This window comes from Gallus gallus, chromosome 6 (assembly GCF_016699485.2).
Source record: "Gallus gallus isolate bGalGal1 chromosome 6, bGalGal1.mat.broiler.GRCg7b, whole genome shotgun sequence".
Lineage (NCBI taxonomy): Eukaryota > Metazoa > Chordata > Aves > Galliformes > Phasianidae > Gallus > Gallus gallus.
This window is the reverse complement of record NC_052537.1, coordinates 8928873-8950532: the sequence shown is the minus strand read 5'-3', so window position 1 is coordinate 8950532 and position 21660 is coordinate 8928873. Positions and strand designations below refer to the sequence as shown.

Sequence of the window (21660 nt, the reverse complement as noted above, 5' to 3'; positions counted from 1 at the left end):
GTCAGCTGGCGCCCAACCAAGAGAAATAACACTGATCTTGATGGCACTTTTTAAAATAGCAGAGAAACCAGCTCAAACAGAAATTAACTACCCTGCGAGGTTCTGTGGTCCATAAAATTCTTCCCCAGGCTCCACGGTTTTAAAATAACATGAAAGAAATACTTTCCATAAAATGTAGTTAACTAGCATACAGATTTTTTTTCAGTCGTAATTCTGAAAGTCATACCAAACAAAATAGTTATACAAGCATTAAATTATACATTAAAGCAGGCCGATAAAGACAGTGAATTACAGAGTTACTGTGTTAGGTTTCAGATATACAGATAGTAAGCATTATTAACATTTTTATTGAAGGTGACCTACAAAAGAGGTACAAAAAAAAAAAAATCAGTGCCAATGCTGATTTCTTGTAATGCAGGAAAACATGAATGTGCAGCAGTTTAAGCACAGCGGCCAGCCAGTGCCCCATCAGGTCTGTCTCCCTCCCGTCCTTCGCACAAATAACTATGGGTGAGAGAGCAGAGGATGGCTTTCTCTGGGACTGCAAAGTGCCACTCTTTGTCTGGGGAACTCCTTTGAAGAACACAAAGTGGATGTTTTTCTCAGTGGTCACCTGGAACAATGAGATAGTGAGTTTGTGGTGGAGAGGGGTTCTTTGTGCTTTATGGAGGTTTGAACAAGCAAGGAAACGTGTAAACAAGCCATGCAGGCTTCCCTGTGGGCTTAACAGTCTGTAAGGGCTGCACTTGCACTGCAGCTCACCATGCAGCAGGTATGAGGTGTCCCTCTCCTGCAGCTGCCTGGGCACTTTCCTAGTGCCCGTGCAACGTGCTCACCTCTGAGCTGCTGCCCTGCCCTGGGGCTGCAGCCAGGTTATGTGGTTAGTGCTAGTTTCCAAATTTCTCTGGAAGAAACTGATGGACAAATTGAAATGCGCAGACACACGCACAAATACACCATGACTGCATATGTTGCATTGCCATAGGAAGTCAACCTTAGAAAATTTGGGTGGCCGAGCGCTATAGCATATTGCTTCGTCCTGCAGCAGCCGGGCTTTGCTGCTGGGTGCTGCCGCCCTCCCAGCCTCATCCCCGCACCCCTGCAGCGTTAGAGGAACTGTAGCTAGATGAGAGCTGAATTGCTGATGGAGAAAGCAATCGATGGGGAGTGGAAAATATTGATTTACATACGGCACACACACAGGGAAAGGGAGTGTGTGCTCAGCACTGCACGCATGGAAAGGAGCCCTGCACCTTGGCTTACGCCAGCTGGATGATGGGAAAAACCATTTTCTAAACATCTCATAAACAAGAAAGTGAGACCAGCACAAAAGAATGCAAAAAAAAAACCGATTTATGTTAACCTCTCAGATACTGAGGGCCCAGCGTTTGCCATCAGGGAAATGAGGTGAAAAGACCCTTATGTGTCCCTCAAGGGAATGGTGCAGCCAAGAGTGGCGTAAGTCCTTCGTGTCTGCCCCTACAAACGGAGCAGCAGTGTCCCATCAGGGACATACCTGATTTCAGACAGGCCTGCCGTGGGCTGTGGAGGATGGCTCTGTACCAGTTTTGTAGCAGTGTCTTTGTGCAGTGTACAGTGCTTGGGCTTTAACTTAAGGTCATAGAGAGATTCCAGATTTCCAGCTGCAGTCTGTTATTCTCTGCCATCAGTGTCTGCTTTGTGTCAAGCGACAAATTTCAGACGCTGTCATTAGCATTTGTTTTCATCAGAATTTCTTCAGTTACATCATTTCCAGATTGTCATCAGAATCTCCCAAATATTTCTCATACCAAGATGGGCTCCCACAAGGACAGACTTGATGACAGCTCATGGAAGGTACTTCCCTCTTTCCAAGGGTGTTCTAAGAAGCTTTCCATCTCCACGTGTGAATGATGTGGACTATGGGCAGTATGGCATGGTAATGCACTCCGTGGCAGCCAGCAGTGCTGGCTTAGACTTCAGGTGTGCCCCCATGCTCTGCAAAGGCTGCTGTAGCTGTTTCCTCAGCTTTCTTCTCAGCTGTAAGCAGGAGACGATCATTTTCATAGGGAAGTAATAGGTCTTATCATTTCTAGTTTGTATCAAAATCAAATATGAAGATATCAAAAATCAGTGTTGGGTTTTGAGTCAAGTAAGGCCTCTGTGCAGGAGCAGATCTCTGGGTGCAGTTCTGCCCCATGCAGTTGTAGCGTGTGCCCGAAGCAGCTGTGGGTGGAGGTAACCTGTGTGCAGAGCATAAAGTGAAACCCAAAGGTGAAGGCATTGTTTTTGCTCGGACACGTCAGTTTTTTGGTACTTATAAGAAGTTCCACCTATCAGCAGAACCAGAATGTGCTGCTGGGTCATTTTGTGCCTGAGCATCCAGTTGCTTTTCCACTACAGGCTTCTTGTCTCAGCACCTTATCATCTTACAGTAAAATTCTGTTTCTTGCTGAAGGAGAGGGAGGACGTGTAGCGAAGAAGTGCTGCACATTGCATTTTTCCCTTCTGGTGGCTTTTGAACCAGGCAAAGTAGATTGTTCTTTCAGCTGCAGTTTTGTCTAATATGAAAGAAAGAATTGATGAAGGCAGTAGATGGCATTTTCTCACTTGGAACTATATTGCAACCTGCCCAAGTATTATCCAATAACTAATATAAAATAAATCTGAAATAAATCAGGCCTGACAGCAGTCTACTACATTATGAACTTATCTTGGCAAGATCAGTCACATCCGTGTCAGTGTGGACAGGCTCCATCCAAACCAGATTCCTGACAAGGCTGCTGCCAGTGCTGATCCTTTCACGCTTACACTAAACAGCTATAAGGAGCAGAAGAGGTCTGTCCTGTAGCAGAAAAGAAGTTGGCCTCTGAAGCAGGAATGGGAAGGCAGAGTGGCTAATTCATAAAGGTATGATGTATGCCAGTGAGGTAGGGATTTTTGTTTCCAGTAACTTAAAATATGCCATGCAGTGCATCCAGGTTTCACTCTGCTGTGTACAGCCAGAACATGCGGGCAGACCTGCACTCCTTTCTCGCCGTGTTACTTTCTGTTGGCTTTCTTTGGCCGCATGTTTGTTTAGCCCCTGAGTAGCTGAGGCAGGATGGCTCTGCTCAGAAGGAGCAGCTGTTCCTCATTGAGCACAGTGTTAAGCTACTTTTAGAGCGGGATTGATGGAGGCAGAAGGAGGTCAAATGATTTATCCAAGTTCAGGCAGAGGGCTACTGAACAGCTCGCCTATAGCACCTATTGATTGCCTGTCCTGCCTACTTCAGGTGTGCATTCTGTAGGAAACAGGAATGAAAAGACTGGAAGTAGCAAGACAGAGACCAGCGGTTTCCAACCCTTTCCAGCTGTGGCTGTCTGGATGGTCCCTGTGTAGCAAACATCCCAAGGAGGACAGCAGAAGCTGCAAGGTGTTAAAAAAGGCTGAATCTCCATATGAATGACGCAGAGGACTTACAGCTGCACACTGAGTATTTCCATCAAAAGTCAAGGTGAAGTAGAGCCATGTGCCATGCCAGGGCTCTGCCATCTCTGCTCTTCCAAACTACTCTGGAGTAGTTCCCTTTGGAGATGTGCTTAATTTTTCTTATTATTCTTTCCAAAAACAATGTTTTTGTGTTTTGTTTTGTTTTATAATATTTCACTGCACTACTGAGTGCACAGCTGCTTTGCTGCCTCATTGCTGATGCAGCTGTGCACGAGCTCTGTGTGCATGTAGGAAAACCAGCACATTCTCCTGAGTTACTTGTAGACTGAGTAGGCACAGCAAGCTGCTGGTAGCCTCTGGGTGCTGAGGAAGAGAGGGACAACCAGGAGCACAGACAGCAAGATCACAGTAATAAATTGCGGTGAAATGCTTCAACAATGGGAAATAACTTGGCCCAGCTCCATCAGCAGTGATGATGTCTTTGCAGCGGTCACAACTTCCCCACACAGACATACACTTGCAAAGTTTGTGGCTAGTAGCAGTGGAAGCCATCTAGCAGGTTTGCAGCTGGAAAGTCTCTTCTATTCTTTTCTGGTGGCATAAGAGGCCAGTTCTTCTGTGCACCAACAATTAAGTGCTCTCCAATTTTCCTGCTTGCTTGGCTTTTCCATCTCAGGAAGCCCTCTTGTGCTGTCCTAGCCAGCCAAGCAGCCTCTGAGTGTGCCACTGGCAGCACCTGAATAGGTGGACTCTGGAACTGGCTTCTGTTAGCAAGAGATGAGGCATTTCAGTGCTCAGATACTGGATCTGTCCATCTCTGCCTGCTACAACCAAATCTTCTAACAGTTACCCTGCAGCACACCCTGTGAGAGAGCCTGTGATCCACCCTGCCCAAAGAGAGCTTGTGCTGTATACAGAGATAATCACGACACAGCTGTACGTAGGGCATCATGCCTTCTCTCAGCTGGCACTTCCCAAGTTCACCAGTTGTTAACACTTGCACCCATCCACAGTGTGTTCCACAGTGGGCAACGTGGTGCTAAAGCTAGGTGCTCCAATGAGCCTTAATTAGGAGCAGGCAGGGAGGCTCCCTCAGTGCAGCTCAAGAGCCCAGTGAAGGCTCCAGGCTGCAGGGAGCGCTGCTGAATGTGATCTGTTTGATTTCCCTGGTGGAACTTGGATTTATCCAAATATCAGCTTGAGTGTGGTGAGGTGAGAGAATTTTTACCAAGCCACGGCTTTGGTTGTGCCATTTTATTTCACTGTTCATCTAGCTCTCTGTGTCTAGAAGTAACTATGAAGTCTGACTAGAGCAGGCTTTGCTGATTTGGCTATAAAACAACCTGCCAAGCTGCAGCTGTGTGTGTGGAGGGGCCCACCCCTCTAGCACACATCTCCATGGCTCACCCGTTACACAGCTGTAAAGCCCCAGCTAACTCACCTGCCTGCTGCACGTCCTTCCTGCAGCAGTCCTGGCTTGCTGCTCCATGGGGAGGCTGCTGGGTGTGGGGTCTGCTCATCCCAGCGTCCACACACCTCGCATGCAGCACGCGGGCAGCATCAGCAGAAGCCCAACCATGGCAGTATTCGTTAATGGATGTGCAGCATGCTGCAGCTTCTGTCATCCTGGGCTGAGTGAAGGGGAGTGTTCATTTCACTGAGGTTTGTTGTTACTCTTTCTAATTTTGTTTGCTTTTTTTTTTTCCTTATGAACCATGGTCTTGTTTAGAAGTTTCCTCTCTCTGGTGGGAGAGAATTGAAATGCTCTGTTTGGCAGTGTGGGTGAACCACACCAGCTGCATGCCAACCAGCATGCGAGCAGTGTGCAGGCACCGCAGCCATCCAGTCCAGCCCTCAGCAAGTGGCCTTAGAGGAAAACCCCTGCATCCACTCCCTGAGTGTAGTGCAGCTACCTGGAGGGGTGACCTGGCACTAGTCTGGGTTGAGCTGGCTTTAGGAATGTTTCTGCAAGCCTTGTGATGTTTGGTCACCTGCATCACCTGCCTCCAGCTGTTGGAGTTCTGTGGTCACTGTATTTTATGTATATGATTGTGTGATGATATGGTGTTATGTATTTATACGTGTTTATGCACATGGTTAAGTGATGAGTTTGCTTATCTGCACGCTTTTAGGAGGACTGGCACTTTGAAACCCTCTCTGTTAGGAACTGGGCTTGGCAGAAATGTGTATTCTTAGCAAAGAGGAGTTGTACTTACAAACTTGCTTTACTGGCAAGTACGTGGTAGCCTGTAGGGCATCAAATGCTTTGGAAAAGCATTGATGCAGTCAGGTTGAGCTTTGCCTCCCTGTGGCCTTCAAAAAGCAAACAGAAACGAGCAGGGTTTGCTCTACAAGCAGCAACAACCCCACAGGCTCTGCCTGTGTGCAGCAGTGGAGCGGCCCTGGCCTGGCCCTGCCCATTGTTGTGTGCCTTCTATCTTTTTTGCTGGCAGGTAGGTGGTTAATTACTTGGAGGTTGCAAGCTGAAGTCTTATTTTTCATATGTGACTTAGTAATTAAATTCCCCCAGTTGATATTACATAATGTAAGTAACAGCGACATCATTTTAGAAGAATAGTCAGATCTGACAGACAGTTTAAAGTAATTTCACTCTATATTGGAGTCTAACGCTAAGAGAGTGCACAGAAAGCAGAAGGCAGCTGCCTCAAATAGTTGGAAATTAGCGTGTGGTAACCAACAACTATTATTATTGTATTACTGCTGTAATTCCCAAATGGAGAGTTAAATTTCTACAACAGATACAGCTTTTAACCAAAAAAAGGGGGGGGGGAGGGGGGGAGTGTGATTTTTTTTTTATTTTTTTTATTTTTTTTCCCTAGGAAGGAATGCTCTTTTATTAAATGATAGAACTGAATGTACATTTCCCAAACGAAGGGAAGAAAAAAAAAAACAGCCTTGCAGGAGTCCTCATCATGGGCCTTCAGCTTCTCAGCAGCTGCCCCTGTAAGGTTGCTTGAGGTTTGTTCTAAAGGATGGGCAGAAAGGGAAATTTAATATTTAAAGATAACGATAAGCAAATTGATTCAGTTTTTGAGCTTTTATATACATTCATACATTTATATACATTTATATACATATATATACATTGTAACTGCATTTAGCTTGGAATTCAGCATTTGCTTGCCAAGAATGAGAGGTTGTCTCTCTGCCACAAAATACTGAGCTGGAGCCCTCTGCTTTGTCGTGTCCTCCTTCTCAGCATGCATCTCACCAGGAGCGATAGGGAGGATGGCAGGGCTGATGGCTGGATGTCAGATGTCAGGTTCTTGGAGTTTATGGCTGGATGGTAAATCTTGGCTCTAATTCTAGTGGGCTTTTACTTGTGTGTATCAGTTGTGCAGTAAGGCCAGTTCAGGCATGGGGACCTGTGCGCTACCCTGATCTCCCATATCGACTTCAAAGTCACTCAAACAATCAATGCATCTTTAATTTGAAATGCTTGATGGCTAATCTCTTGTTTTCTTTAATTAATGATCTGTAGTTAACCATTATGAATGGTAAATAGTCTATTTCAGCATTGACAGTAAGATTTCCTATGGGAAAATCTTCTCCTATAGCTTTAATTTAAATATGCGCTTTCACATAGCACTTACCAAATCCTTACCTTCATGCTATTCCGTGATTACGGGTCCATTAACTAATCACATTTGACAAGTTGTTTATTGAGGAGAGCAACTATTTTACATCTCTTGCCTGGGAAAGAAAATACTCTAACAAACAATTATTCAGCAGCTGCAATCATGGAACACTGAATTAATTGCTTTGAAGATCATAGTCAAGAAGATCTTGATAAAATCAAAGAAAATGTGGTTTGACAGAATGCATGAATGGGAATGTTGGAAGGGAATCTGGCTTTGTCAGCCACAGCCGTGTTCCAGGGGAGTACAAAATGAGCGTCACACCTCGAGACATGGGCTGGGCAGAGAGGGGAGCTGTGGAAAAGCTTGTTTGCTTTGGTTTATCAGAACCAGAATTTATATCATTTGATGGTAGGATCTGGATGCTGCTTAAAGGGCAAGCAAACGAGCACGATCAGGCCTTAATATCTCTATAAAGGCTGATGAAAGGATATTTCATATATGTAGACTTCTGTGGACTACTTTTCCTGCTGTACAGGAGATTAAGCAGGGTTATTGTGAGGCTGCACTTCAGACTGTTTGCGTTGGAGCGGGACACAAGGCAGAGCAGTATGAGGATGGAATGGGATCATCTCTGAATACTGTCAGTACAACAAGCTGAAAAAGTTGCCCAGTAGTCTGAAAGGCAGTGAAAATGTCAGATGGTTTTTCTGAAAACATCCTAATTGGGTTGCTGTGGGTAATATGGAATTTGTACAGTCATCTTTCCAAAACTGCCTCGTTCCTGTGTTAAAAATACTTTTATTCAATTAAGTGCTGTAGAAATAAGAACTTCAGTTCTTTCTCCTTTTAAAGCTTTCCTCCATCCCTTTCGGAGTCTGAGGAGGGGCAAGGAAGAGAGTTGGAGGAAGTCTGAGATGCAAGTGGAGCCCAGAGCTGCAGAACAAGGCAGTAGCCCTAACTTAGAAGCAGCAGTGGCAACAGCAGTCACACTGTGCATAACTCTCACAGTATTCCTCTAACACGGACTGCTTTGTGCTACCTCTTCTTCTAGGAAAGAATGAATTTACTTTTTTTTTTTTTTTTAGTTTGAAATAAGTGGAAAACATGGACCTGTTGGATGTGGGATTATGTTGAAACAGTACAGCAGGAGTCCAAATGGGAGAGGAAATCTGTGCACAACCAGTGCCACCACGAGATAAATAAGCAGCAGGAACCAGGAGGTGAGTGCAGCAGCAGCTGAATGTCCCAGGCCACGAGGGTTGACGCTCCAGAATGCTGGGAAAGAGCTGTAATGGGAGCACTGGCATTCCACCTGTGCTCCATCAAAGCCTTGCTAATGTAGGGACATGCTAGCAGTGACATTTCACCCACCAACCCCTCAGTTACACAGCCACTGCACGCTTCCAGTTCAGGAGAGCCTGTGCACGTGGCACTATTTCAGTCCTCGTGGCAGAACATCACACTGCCACACCAAATGTAGCATCACTAAGGAATGCCTCAAAAAGTGTGATGGAAGCTACTGTCTTTGTCTCCATTTACAGGAGGAGGATCTGAGGAGCTGTGACCTTGCATTGCTCTTGCTCTACATGGCCAACTGCCTGAACTGAACGTATACCCTTGTAACTCCGGAATCTGATTCAAGTAAGATTTCTTTTCTTGACCCTTTGGCTGTCTTCAATGCTTGAATAGCAGACAGATGGAGCCTGACAATAATTGGCTGTATACTGTTATTGCAGGCATAGGTGACAGAATTTGGCCCGCTTAAGGAAAAATGTAGAAAAAGGCAAGTAAATAAACTGTTGCAGAAGTTTCAGTCTAGTGAGCTGTGAGAGTAACAGTGAACTGAGCTGTTCTCCGTTACTCGTACAAAAAAATGCTAATAGCGGGCTATGCATTAATGCCTGGAAATTAACCAACTTTAGTTATTAAGTAATTATACCATTACTTTAGTGGGTAAATAGAAAAGTGTGCATTGGTCTATAGGCATAACTGGCAACGGTAGGCACTGGGATAGAACTGAGTTAGTCTGAGGAAAGCAGACTGGTTTTCATTGAAGTGTAACAGTCAATCAGATATTTTAAAAACTTTCTCATGAGGTCACAAGCAACTTGTCATGTATTAAACACACAAAATAACTTTTTTGTGTGTTTATAATTGAAATAATAAAAATAATAAAATAATTAGTTAAAATTACTAAAACTGCAGCACCTCCTCACCAGCCAAAGAGATGCTGGCAATTGAAAGGGCTCTTTCTGCATTGCAAGGGGAAGAACTGCTCTTGGTGCCTGCAACCAGTGGTAGATACATTGTGACATGACTGATTTGCAGCAGGAGTAACCAGGGGCCTAACAAAAGCCTTGACGGAAAACCACCCAAAGGTAAGTTCTTCATACAGAGGGTGCCATGCTGTCTGATTGTGAAATTCTAGTTTGAATTGTCCCTCCTGACTCCCTAGGCAAACCTGCTGCGATTAGATTCAGATCAGTGTGAGAAAAGATGTCCACACCATGTTCATTCCCATCCCTGTCTTCTCCAGATAATGTGCTTCCTTGGAGCTGCCAAGAGAAAACGCATTCCCACGGTATCATCAAAGGAGCTGTGTCCAGCACCAGTTTTTCCTACCAACCAGATCAACGGGCTGAGTGTGGCAGCTCTGTACAGCAGCTCTCGTGACTCCAGCTGATACATTCACATCATGAGAAGGTCCGGTGAGTTGCTTTCAGTTTATTTTAAACACTCTCAACTCTTGTGTACAGACATGAGGGACTAAAGAATAATGATCACGCAAAAACAAAGGAAGTACAGCAGCTGCTACCATCTGAAAAACAAATGTTGTATGGACTAAGCATCTTACTTGTGGCAGTTTCGCATTCACATTTTTCTGGCTGCTGAGAAATTTGAAAGTTGGATGTTGAGTTCACTAGAGCAGAGCTAGAAAACCCTTTTCTTTCCTAAGGTCTTTATTTTAGAACTGTTGGTTCCAGCTATAAATCAATGGAAACATTTGTTTTTCACTAAGGTGGAAAGAGCAGCTAAGGTGGAGACAGTACTTTGTGAAACATGGTGTTCTTGTAACCAAGAGTACCCCTGAGCTAAAATGTGTTCAGCTCTGGGCACCAAATAATCAAAGTATATGTGGAATTTTAAAATGTACACTAATTAGAAAATTGAACATAGAACCAAAGAAAGATGGAAAAGACCGGTACCGTTTACCTTTAGGGTAAAGAAAACAGTGTGAAGTTCTTGATATATTTGCTATGACCTTCATACCCAATGATGAAAGAAACAAACCCCAACCACAGGTGAGAGACTCTTATTGGCCCTTTCCCTCTCAGAAAGAAAATACACAAGTTTTAAAGTTTGGAGAGAAAATCCTCTATTTTTGGTACTCTTGTTGTCACCACTGAGAAAGTTACAGAAATCTGAAGGCAAGCCACAATGGAATGAAAGATGCTTCACTAGTTACGAATTTTCTCTCTTTAGGAAGGTATGTTAAGAACATTTAAAAAGTTTTCTTGATATAAACATGTTGAAAAATTGCTTTTTTACTATGGAAAGCATTTTAATGTCTCATAAACAGATTTTTCTGTGGATCTATAAATACACATATGGAAAGATTACAATATAACCGTTTGGCACTGGTATTTGAAAAGATCTTATTTTTCTACCATTGCTTAAAGCAAACTGCAGCATTAGCTGTATGACAATCTTCATTAAGACGCTCAACTGCGTTGGCTTGCCTTGCAATTATCAATCATACTTTGTTTTTTTCACAGATTCATAAATCAGTCAAATAGTCTACAATTAAAACATCTAACAACTCCATGTTTATTACAGTTCTTCTACAATAATTAGGCTCCAAGTATACCTCCATTGAGCAAGTTAGCTTTAAGCCCTGACAGTTAGCTTTTGATGCTCTGTTCAGCAAGAACAGGAGTCACTATAAGACTGCCCTAAGCAGTGTTTACAAAAAAAAAAAGATGATATTTGTGATGTTGGTGGCTCACATACAAATCTGGATACACCGCGCTACTAGTTGAGCAAGTAATGCACACTGCCACGTGCTTTTTTTCCTCTCTTTCTGCTGCTAACAAAACCAAACCAAGAGCAGTACCGTTCGCTGCTGCCTGCACTAGCTCTAGGCCGTGCTCAAGCAGGCAGAGTAGGATGCGAGCTCTTCAAAGGTAGCCATAGGTCCTCTGATTTTACAGCAGCCACCAGCCATGGAGAAAAGTTTGATGTAATTCGAGGACTGAAGGAAATGACACTGAAACTATTTTTCTCTAGAAACACCTTTAATTTCAATCAAAATACAGTACATTTGCAGCACATTAGAATTCCTGTTCCAGTATTTCACAATACATTAGTTTCCTAGTTTGTAATTACAAACAAATTTAGTTTGTAACTAATTACAAAACAATTCTGAATACTAGGACAGTATTTTCAGATATGTAAAAGGTACCATAAAAATAACTACCTATAACCATTACTACAGGAAAAAAAGAAACTACAAATGTAAAAATGTAAACATTTAAATTGAAGTCTTTAAAATTGCAGAAGGTACCGTCTACCATTGCAAGACCAAGTGAACAGCACAAGACACAAGGTACCATCTAAAAACTGCTAAATCAAGTCTTTGTGCAGGCAGCCCTGCAGAAGTTTTTCATGCTACATGAAATTCACATTCAAGTTTGGACTAGCTTTTAAGCTGTGCTTCCTAACAGAAAGGTTGGCTATTGTCTTCACTAGGCTTCAATCCCACTACTTAATTGCTTTTAAGCAGAAATTAATTAATTCCAGCAGAGAAAAAGCAGGACAAATTTCAGAGCAAGCTTGACATGTTCTTTACAAAAGCAGCGTATCACATGCAGCTCAGAAGCAGCAAATGAACAAGATGCACAAAGCTACCAACATCTTTGCTGCACAACAGCTGGCAGTTGGGGCAGATCACTAGCAGTGCAGTCTGTCTCTGCAAGAACACCATTTTTCTGCAGACCCCATCGCAAGGCAGCAGTGCACTGGTTTGCCTGCACAACTGTGAGAGGTAAGTAACTGGGCTGCAAGGGCTGGGAGAAGCCACAGGTCTCATGCTGTCTTACCCAGCCTCAGCCCAGCACGAGGCTACCTGACTTCCCTTCATCCTGTGTGATTTAGTTCCTATTTTTGCACTGTTCCTAGATGCTAATCAAATGACTTGGCTATTGAGTTCCTCCACTGAATATTCACCCCTATTACAGTCAGGCACACTTGAGGAAAAAAACAATGGAACAGTTCTAATTTCTGAACAAGTCTTGTAATGATTAGAAGGGGACCAATGTCTTAGTGAAATATTGTAATTTGTCACCACATGGAAAAGCCAAAAAAAAAATTAAGTTTTCCTCACCGATATGTCTTGTAATTATACTTCTAAAATTTGCTGGCTTTATTACCTTTATTTATGTTCTTCTGAGTAGACAAAAGCAGAGTACAAATCTCTTCCCGAGAACTGACTTTATTGTATTGCTGAGATCAACGCTCACTGGTAGCCTGCAGTTTTTAATCAGCGAAAGCAGCCTGCTGAACAGAAGATGTGAAGGCAGTAATAAAAGGCAACACATAAGGGGGGGGAAAAAAAAGAAAAAAGACTAGTCAGTACAATAAATATTAAAACCTGAAGTCAGCTGATGCTTCATAACAGGGATTACATAGTGGTTGCTTAAAATAGCAGAAACTACATTCAGTAGCAGAAACATTTCCAGCTGTAGGAGCCTAAACATGTAATTAGTTTAACAAGTCTCAGCAGTGTCATGACATTTCACAGGACTGCAAGAACAATACTGTTGTGCGGAAAGAGGATGATCAGGGTAATTAATGGCCTCGTTTACTTAGTGGTGATCAGGGCAACACAGTGAAATGGATGGTGTGAGACTAACTTAAAGATAGATTGTAATGTCAATCAACACAGCCTCACAGAGAAGAGGTCTCAAACAACAGGATGCATTTTTTGCTTTGATCCAGTAAGCTGAGCTTTCAAAGACACCTGCAGTGAAGTGTTATCCTTAGGACCCTAAGGCACTTAGTGCAAACCAGATGAACATGTCATTTTCTTTAAAATACCTGTCACCGATAAAGATCAATATACACTGTTGCGTTGAAAACAGATAACTAATTTCAGACAACTAATTTCAGAACACAGTATTAATAGGGAATCAGCAGGATGCACGAAGGCTTGCCCTGAATTTCCATCTTACTCTATTTTTATAGGCTCTGGGAAAAAAAAAGAGACAAGAACTCAATGGCCTGTCTGTTTGCTTTTCCCCACCCCCATTCATGTCACCGATCTAATAAAAACTTATCACCTCTCTCTACAAACCTTGCCTTGCATTCAATTTTAAAAATCAATGATCTGGAAGAAACTGTAAAAATCGCTTGCAATAAATTTGCAAAGGACGTGCAGGCTGCTGGAGTAGTAAAGAATGGGGACAGGTCACTTACACACAGCAATCTGGATCGCTTCATAAGCGGTATTTTAAGGCTGGTAAAATACAGTGTATACTTTCAAGAAAAAGTAAGTTTGGATAATAAAGGGATGAAGTACCACATTCTAGAAAGAGACTCTGAAGAGGACCTGAGCCAAAGAAGTCAGCATCCAAGGTAATGCTTCTGCAAAAAGAAGGATAATGTGGTTTTTGTGGAAATAGGATAGGGAGGTATATATAATCAGAGTAAGAAGATGGCATTATGTCTCTGTATTGTCCTGCTGGATCACTGTTGACACGCTGCATCTAATTCAGAGGTCACACAAAAATGTTTAAATATGTGAGAAGTACAGAAAAGAATGTGAAGATGAATTAGTCTTGGATAACATTCATTGCCATAGGAAAGTTAAGGAATTCGGTACATCTCATCAGAGAAAAGGTTAAAAGGGACATAATCATGATTTATAGCTACACACAAGCAATTAGAAAAGCTGATACTACAGAGATCAATATAAGCAATCAAAGGCATAAAAAGACCAAAATAACCTAAGGTGGAGCTAGAAATGCAAATAGAAAAATCAAGTGAAAAATGTACCTGTGGTAATTAACTATTGCAGCAGGAGGGGTGGGTGAATGCTCATCACTTGAAGAATTTAATATTAAATGCCTGCCTAAAATATGTATGTTGCAGTTGAAAACAAAGCTCCTGAATTTAACAGGGAGACTGCTCATTGAAATTCAATGGCCTGTTGAATTTAAAAATGAATTCTCATTATGTTGCCTTCTTGCCTCATATATTTAAGAGATTTATTTTGAAATATAGCAACTAAGTGGAAAGGGGTTGCCACAAAAAAGATTATTTCTTTTCATAGGAGAGTTACATTTAATGCTAGATTTAAAGCTAAATAATCTGCAGCTGCACCTTAGAAATACGCAGCCTTTTTTTCCCCCCTTCTATGTTTATTTTTCCTATTTCTTGTTCGGAATTGTACAGTCCACTTAGTTGACTGTGTCTAATTTACATAATCATGTCGTTATTCTTCAGTTTTTCTGTTCCTATTTATAAACCATTCAGAAACCATCCACTTAAGTAACAGCATGATTTGTTGTAAGAATTATTATGGTTGTTTCCAAGGGAAAATAGAATGTGATTAAATGAAGAACGAACAATGACATTTTTGAAACAGAGGGTTCTAATCCCACAGAGGGATTTGTAAATGAAACCTGCCCATCAAATTCCATCCCAAACAGCCAATGAACTACTGAGGAAATGCAGCACATACCTTTTACAACTGTATAGCCAAGAGCTTAGCGGAAGACAAAAAAATATAGATAAACAAACCAACCAACCATGCACACAATATCTTCCAGAGAAACGGTAAAGCTCCCAAAGCCATCTGTACTTTCAAAAAAAAAATAATGAAGTGTATGTATACAGTTGCTGATATGACTCAACGCAAGTCTGAATACTAAGGGCCTAGAGGAAAATCTGCAAGCAGACCTTTGCTCCTGGCTAAGTTCCAGCTTCTGAGAGAAATGCATCAAGCAAGGAAAGGGCTGGATATTTAAGCTGTGGATCCAGGAAAAAGGAATATTTTCTGCATGAAATAGATGTTTTGCAGGTGCCACAGGAACCATAATAACCCACACTTCTTATAAAAATGGTGAACAGTGATCTAAGAACATCAGAGTTCAGTATTTTCCACTGAAGAATTATTTGTTCTCTTATTTCAGAAATGAGTGAGGAAATAAAAAAAAAAAAAATTTGCTTACCATTAATGCTGTTGCCTTTACAAAAAGCTATCTACAAGGAGCAGCTGAGAAATTCCATGAAGTAGTGACGCTACAGAGCCTCATTCATTAAAAAAAAGAAAAAAAAAAGAAATCCCAAATAGGTATTCGTTCGCAGTGCTGCTTTGACATGTTTGTATTAGTCCAAAATAAACCATACTGATGGATTCCATTCTTGTTTGTATGCAGACAGATGCAGTCCATTCAGACAGCGCACGCACCACAAAGGACCACAGAGATCCCGTTAAATTGGTAGAAGTGCTTCAGAAACTCATACAGAGCCACTCAGAAGTGTGCAGTAACTGTTCACAGCACATTATCTTATAAGCAGCGGTTCTTAAACACCAAGGGAGATATGGGAATATTTCAGGTGAAACCAAGCACAGAGCCCAAGAAAATCATTTTTGTGAGACTGGTATTGAATATCCGAAATTCCCCATTGAATTAGTTTAAGGAGCTGCAGATGGGATCAGCAGAGGGACTGGTAGAAGGCCACAGCAAAATCCCTGCAGCACGGACACAGAGATACCCTGAATACTGCCAGTTTTTCAAGGGAAAAGTACTGAAACATTGTTTAAAAAATAGCATCATTATTTGAGATAGAGATAAACCCTTCCCCATTATCTGTGTAATTATTTAGAAGTTAGCAATAACGAGTAAACAAATAATGCAGCTAGAGTAGTGTTCTGGATAAAAGACCAAAAACAGAGAAACTAGAGAGACTTTAGCCTCAATACTTAGATAGAAACTATATGCCAATACCAACTTTCACTCAAAGTTACAGTATAAGACTGAAGAACTTACTTAAAATTCCAGGGAATCTTCTAAGCCAGTAATTAGGTCTGTGGCTGCAACCATGATCTAGGGTCTAGCACTTCTGTGATGCGTTTCTGTCTAGGGGTTGGTACTGGTTTGGTTTCAGACTCTGTCTTCGTAACCAAAGAAATGGGATTCTTATGGTCAGCTAAACTGTTTTTCCTACAAGGACAGATGTGGTGAGGAGCAGCAATGGGTGTCTGCAACTGTTGTGTTTCTGTAGATAATGCTGAATCTACGGAGCTACAAGACATGCCGCCAGGCCTCTCCCAGTTCTCCTTGTCCAGTTCTGCTATGTTCCCACATGCTTTTGCATTGTACGCTGGTTTATCAGAGGGTGGAGGTGGAGCTCTTCTTTTCTTCCCTCTGCCATCATTAGGACTTGCAGTATGCATATTTTTCTGAACAACCATCTCATGAGATCCATCAAAGAGTGAAGCCCATAAGGAAGATGCAGGTTCTTTTTGCTGGCAAAGCAGGAACTCACCATCACTCTTTTCAATTTTTCTTTGTATGATATCAGCTAAGCCCTCATGTTTCACTGGAGAATCAATGCCTGTAATTTTAAGGGACAGCAATTAACTCAGATTAAAATGCTACCCATGACTTTACTCCTCTCAGTTTTATTACTGTTCAGAATACAAAACTGTATTAACCATGTCTCATGAAGCCTGGACTATTAAGCATATTAATGGAAGAACTGGAAAATATTGCATATGCTTTCATAAGAGAAAGCTGGGGGATAGGAAAGAACTGTTTTCATGACAGCTGGTGTTGAGAGAACAGGGTAGAACAGGGTAGGAATTGATCCTTCTTTCCAAGTAAAAGCTGAAAAAAAAAAGTAATGCAAATATATATGTAGACATACATATATATATATATACACACACACACACAGACACAATCTACATAATAGATACATTTTACTGTACAGCACTTTGAAATTTTCATTTTACACAAGGTGCATGGAAAAATCTATGACTAAACATTCCTGTGCCTCCGGCCTGCAGAAAATTGAACATCTTTACATATACCATTTTTCTTTATGTGGTTTAAGACTGTCTTGCCCCATTTCTGATCTCTCATATTGAATTTTCTGTGTAGACTGCAATAATGCTAGCCTTTAAAACAGAAGCAGTATCTTTTCTATTTCAGGTCAGACATTAAGGATTTTAAAAACAATTTTAAACACAGGATTTTACCTATGAATACTGTCAATAAGCAGAAAAACACTGGTATATTAAGAATGAAGCAGAGTTTGTGTTCTGCTCCACACTGATATATTTGAGTATCAGCAGAATTATACTACAGCATTACCTTTATAGAACTTCTATATAGTTGATTTACTGCCTTCTTGCTCTGTGTTCATAGCTGAGGTAGGACTCTGCCTGCTCGGTGCTCTGATGCACAGGAACTCAGATGACCCACACGGCATTTTGAGCATCTTCACAATTCCAATCTCAAGCAGTGAGCAGTCAGGCATTTATAGTCGTACAGTGATTTTCAGCCATTAATGCATTAGATCCATTTAAAAAAATGACCTACTTTTTCTAGTCTGTAAATATTATTTCTATAATGAAACTATTACAAAAATCCTGTTGCAAACTATTTTACTCTGTAAAACCAAGTCTTAAGTACAAGCTAGGTATTTTCTGAGCATATTTTTCAACAATATTATCAAAGAAAAATAGTAGGTTAAGTTAAGTTAGGTAAGCCTTTCAATAGTGTTAGGAGGAGCACTTTTTTTTTTTTTAATAAGTTTAATTGGTTAGACCAGACGGTTCTACCTTTACATTCCCTAAGCTTTATATTACTTCCCACAGTGAGAGTTTATTTCTAGTGGTGGCTTTGTTTCTTGTGTTCAGGTCTCCCTATTTACAGTTCAGATCGCAGTTTTTGGTTCAAGGTTACATAAATAAATAAATAAATGGTGCAATTACAAATTCAGATTTAACATGAACTCCTTGGTATGCAATTATGTTGCTCTTTCATTGTCTGAATTGCCCTTGAAAAACTCAGCGTTTCAACATCAACACCAGAAGACATCTCAATGCAGACGATGTTGATTCTGTTAGCCTGCAACTTGAAAAGACAAATCCCACTTACTCATATCATGGTAGACAGAGGTCGCTTCTTTTGTCAAGAACAAAGGTGGTTTCCGTGGTGACATAATCTCAATTTTCATAAGTTCTTCACAACAATGTTTCCACTGGCCTGAGAGAGAAAAGAGAACAATGATTGGAACTTAAGCACTTCAGCTTGAAAAAACTGAAGTCATTAGTTTCCTAACACAACCTATCTCCAAAGCAATACCAAACAGTAAGCATCTACTTTTGCTAAGCAGGAACGCTCAGGATACATTTTCAGTATTTTCAACTTTTAATTAATTACGACTTTTAGCACAAAAGTTAGGAGCTATCACCTTTAATTGAAGCATCCCAACAGTACTGTTATACCATAAAGATTAAATATCATAATTTGCCTTCGAATCCCCAAGCCCAGTATAAATTCATCAGGAAAAGAAATCATAACTTACGACATACTGCAAGTGGGGTGTTACACAACCATTATAGTAAAGGAGCATTTCCCTCTTTCATAGAGGGTAACTTGCCTTTTATCTGTTAGTAGACAAGGAAACCTCTTTTTCTATTAATAGATTTTGACCTTAAGGAAATCAAGGCACAGTAAAATTACTTTGTTCACACCAATCATTCCAAGTTTTTCAAGCACATTAATTTTAAGAGATTTTTAGAACCACTGAAGAAAAAAAAAAAAGGCATTTAAATGCTAAGTGACCCATTTTTTCTGAACCTAAGGAAAATGTCTTGAAAAAAAATCCATGGGTATTCTACCTATAATGAATAAGTAGTAGTTCTTCTACCCCACTCAACAGCTAATTTAAAGAAGATGCCCTAGTTTTTCTTGGTGTGTTTCTTTAATTGATAAACCTCTTCTTGTAGCTCAGAGAAAAACGAGTAGAACTACGAACTACAACACCCACATAAGAAAAACCTCAGTTCACTGATCTGTTTGGTGTGGCCTCTGATTAAACACTGGTATTTCATCAGTTGAGCTGGTTCTGTTTTCTGCCCTGGTAAAAATGACTATCAGGATCCGACTGTATTTTGTCAATGACAGCATAATAATTGGCAGCTGTTCTCTGCTCCTGGTAAACCTGTGAGTCAAACTACTAAAGCAGAAGAAAAATTAATCTATATAGTTCCTGTAGTTAATATTAGGCGTTAAACAAGAACCACAGTATACTACCTGAAAACCATTTTGCTGTCTTACAACAAGAAACGAGTTTCTTCTCATATAAGAACAGCTTTGTTGCAGAGGTTACCCAAGTCAGTAAGATAGCTTACTGGAGAAAGAAAAAAAAAACCAACAAAACCCTAACCATTGAAGATCTTCAAACATTTTAGCGTGGAAAACAAAAAATGCAGGGTATCAATTTACGTCACTTGCATCATGTTACAGCTGTCACCAGTTTCCAGTAGGCAGTGTGTATTTGTATGAATGGATCAGACTGTGGCTAGGTGAGCACATTCCCTTTTGGCAAGGGGTGCCACACCAAAACCTTAGAATTACCAGCAAAATCAATCCCTAACGTAGCAAACTGCAACTTAATTAATCTGTAATGCTGCTGGGAAAGAAATACACACGTTTCTACTTGCAAGGACGGGCTGAATCTGAATCCTTGCCAAGGCCCCAGATGAATCCTGCATCCTCACTAGTTCCCACTAAGGTTTCCAGGCCCAAAGGTTTCGGTCTTGCAGAATCTCACAGAACCAACAAATCTGATAAGGGTGCGCAGGCAGAAGCAGCCCCACTCAACTACAGTGCAGGAAAAGACAGTGACAGTTTAGTAGTCCTTTAAAAGTCATCTAGAATGCTGCTAAAAGAGACCATGTTACTTTGGATTTGTGGACACATTTTATTCCTTGTTTCCTGCAAAAAGCCAGGCTGAACATGCGGACGTTGGTTTAATTAAATATTTGTCATCCAATAGCTATGACCACCACCCAGTATTATTCCAAAGAGCATTTTTCTTCCCATCGTTGCAAACAAAGGATTATGAGGCAATTGCGATTCAAATTGTTCAAAGATTCCTTTGATGTTACATAACATCCTTCAGGAAGGGCACGATGCCAGCACTGCCTGCTTACTTACTCAGATCATAGAAGTGCTGCCAGAAAGCCTCCATCCACTTATGAAGCTCTTCCCTACTGTCCGTAGCAAAAAGTTGAGTCGCAGCCTCTCCAGACACAGGGTTGATAACAGAGAAGTTATTGGTTCTTCTCTTGGAGTCTTTATCCACAGATCGAATTCTGGTTTCCTACAAATGACAAAGTGGGGTACTGAGTTATTGCTTCAGCTCAACACTTATAAGGCTATGGCCAGCAGCAGCATAGTGGGAGTATAATTTGGCCTTTTCGTCTAATTCAGGTTAATCTCCAAATAAAAAGAAATAAGGAACTAAGGTCAGGAATTGCTTACAAAAGTATTTCTCATAAAACAATTAAAATGATAAAGGAAAAAAAGAGAATGGAACAGAATTATTGCAGTTCGGAATTAGAGAATGTACATTCTGCGTTTCCCCTCCCAGTGCTTTCACCAGCTGTTCTCAAGCATCACTCTTCACAGTTGCTGGGTGAAAAACCTAAAACAATAGCAAGCAGCTATATCCTCTTCTCCAGAATCATCATCCAGACAATCACTTTTTCACGGTTAGGTCTACTACTACCTTCAATTTTTTGTTCTTTTTATTGAAGGTATGTATCTTACTTGAATTTCAATGACTCGGGACATTCAGGGCAAAGGCAGCTGCAACAAGAAATTTATTCGGATACTCATCTTGTCTCCATTTAAAGAAGCATTTGTAGAAGTTGTCAGGAGTGCTAAGAAAGCTCAGGATGGCCCTAAGTTGCACCAGGAGAGGTTCATGTTGGATATGAGGAGAAATACCTTCTCGGAAAGAGTGGTGCAGTATTGGCACAGGCTGCCCAGAGAGGCAGTGGGCTCATCAGCCCTCCGGGCGTCCAAGAAACTTCGGAGGTGGCACCTGGGGATGTGGTGGAGATGTGCTCATGGTTGGACTTGATGATCTTAAAATCATTAAGGTTAGAAAAGGCCTCTATCATTTTAAGCTACTCATACAGTTCTACTGAACAAGTTTCCAACATGAAAAAAAGCTTTGCTGTAATATCAAACAAATCCTATTTGTCATTTCAGAATTCAGTTTTGCCTTATTTAGTGCAATAGAAATAATTAAGAACAGTGACAAATATAGCATAAATCATTCAGAATTAAGGAATCATTACTTCAAACGTTCAACTAGTCACAGAAATATCACGCAGCAGCGCTGGTACAGCCACGGTTGTCCCCTCTGCTCAGGGACATAGTTCAGCTGATTTTATCACCCAGACTACATGCTATGAAAATAAAACTGGATCTAGTTTCTTTGTTATGCCTTCACTACTATAAAAAGTAGCACTTGCCATTAATTGAGTGGAAAAAAAAAAAGTTTTCATGTTTAAGACACTGAAAAATTTTAGAAGTGTCACAAAACACAGCAGTG

The 21660-nt window shown here is 41.1% G+C and overlaps 1 protein-coding gene and 1 long non-coding RNA gene across 37 annotated transcripts in view; one reads left to right on the top strand and one right to left on the bottom strand.

Annotated features, from left to right (window-relative positions):
* LOC107053635 overlaps nt 1-21660 on the top strand; it is a 33172-nt gene that overhangs the window by 3539 nt on the left and 7973 nt on the right. For 4 of the 13 annotated variants that reach the window (XR_006939671.1, XR_006939672.1, XR_006939670.1 and 1 more), the window contains exons 2-5: nt 8100-8234; nt 8556-8655; nt 9279-9392; nt 9470-9722. This is a non-coding gene — a long non-coding RNA (uncharacterized LOC107053635). Of the gene's footprint in view, nt 1-4587; nt 6392-8099; nt 8235-8555; nt 8656-9219; nt 9393-9469; nt 9724-21660 lie in introns of those variants that run through there. The other 9 variants (XR_005860835.2, XR_006939669.1, XR_005860837.2 and 6 more) reach the window with 5 other exon arrangements.
* RTKN2 (rhotekin 2) overlaps nt 11416-21660 on the bottom strand; it is a 220277-nt gene continuing 210032 nt past the window's right edge. For 8 of the 24 annotated variants that reach the window (XM_046942828.1, XM_040702365.2, XM_046942827.1 and 5 more), the window contains 4 exons: nt 20253-20418; nt 18186-18293; nt 16068-16635; nt 12631-15599 (listed from right to left, as the gene is read on the bottom strand). In XM_046942828.1, the coding sequence (XP_046798784.1) occupies nt 16100-16635; nt 18186-18293; nt 20253-20418 (810 nt within the window). In that variant the 3' untranslated portion in view covers nt 12631-15599; nt 16068-16099. Of the gene's footprint in view, nt 12571-12630; nt 16636-18185; nt 18294-20252; nt 20419-21660 lie in introns of those variants that run through there. The other 16 variants (XM_040702369.2, XM_025151519.3, XM_015288109.4 and 13 more) reach the window with 9 other exon arrangements.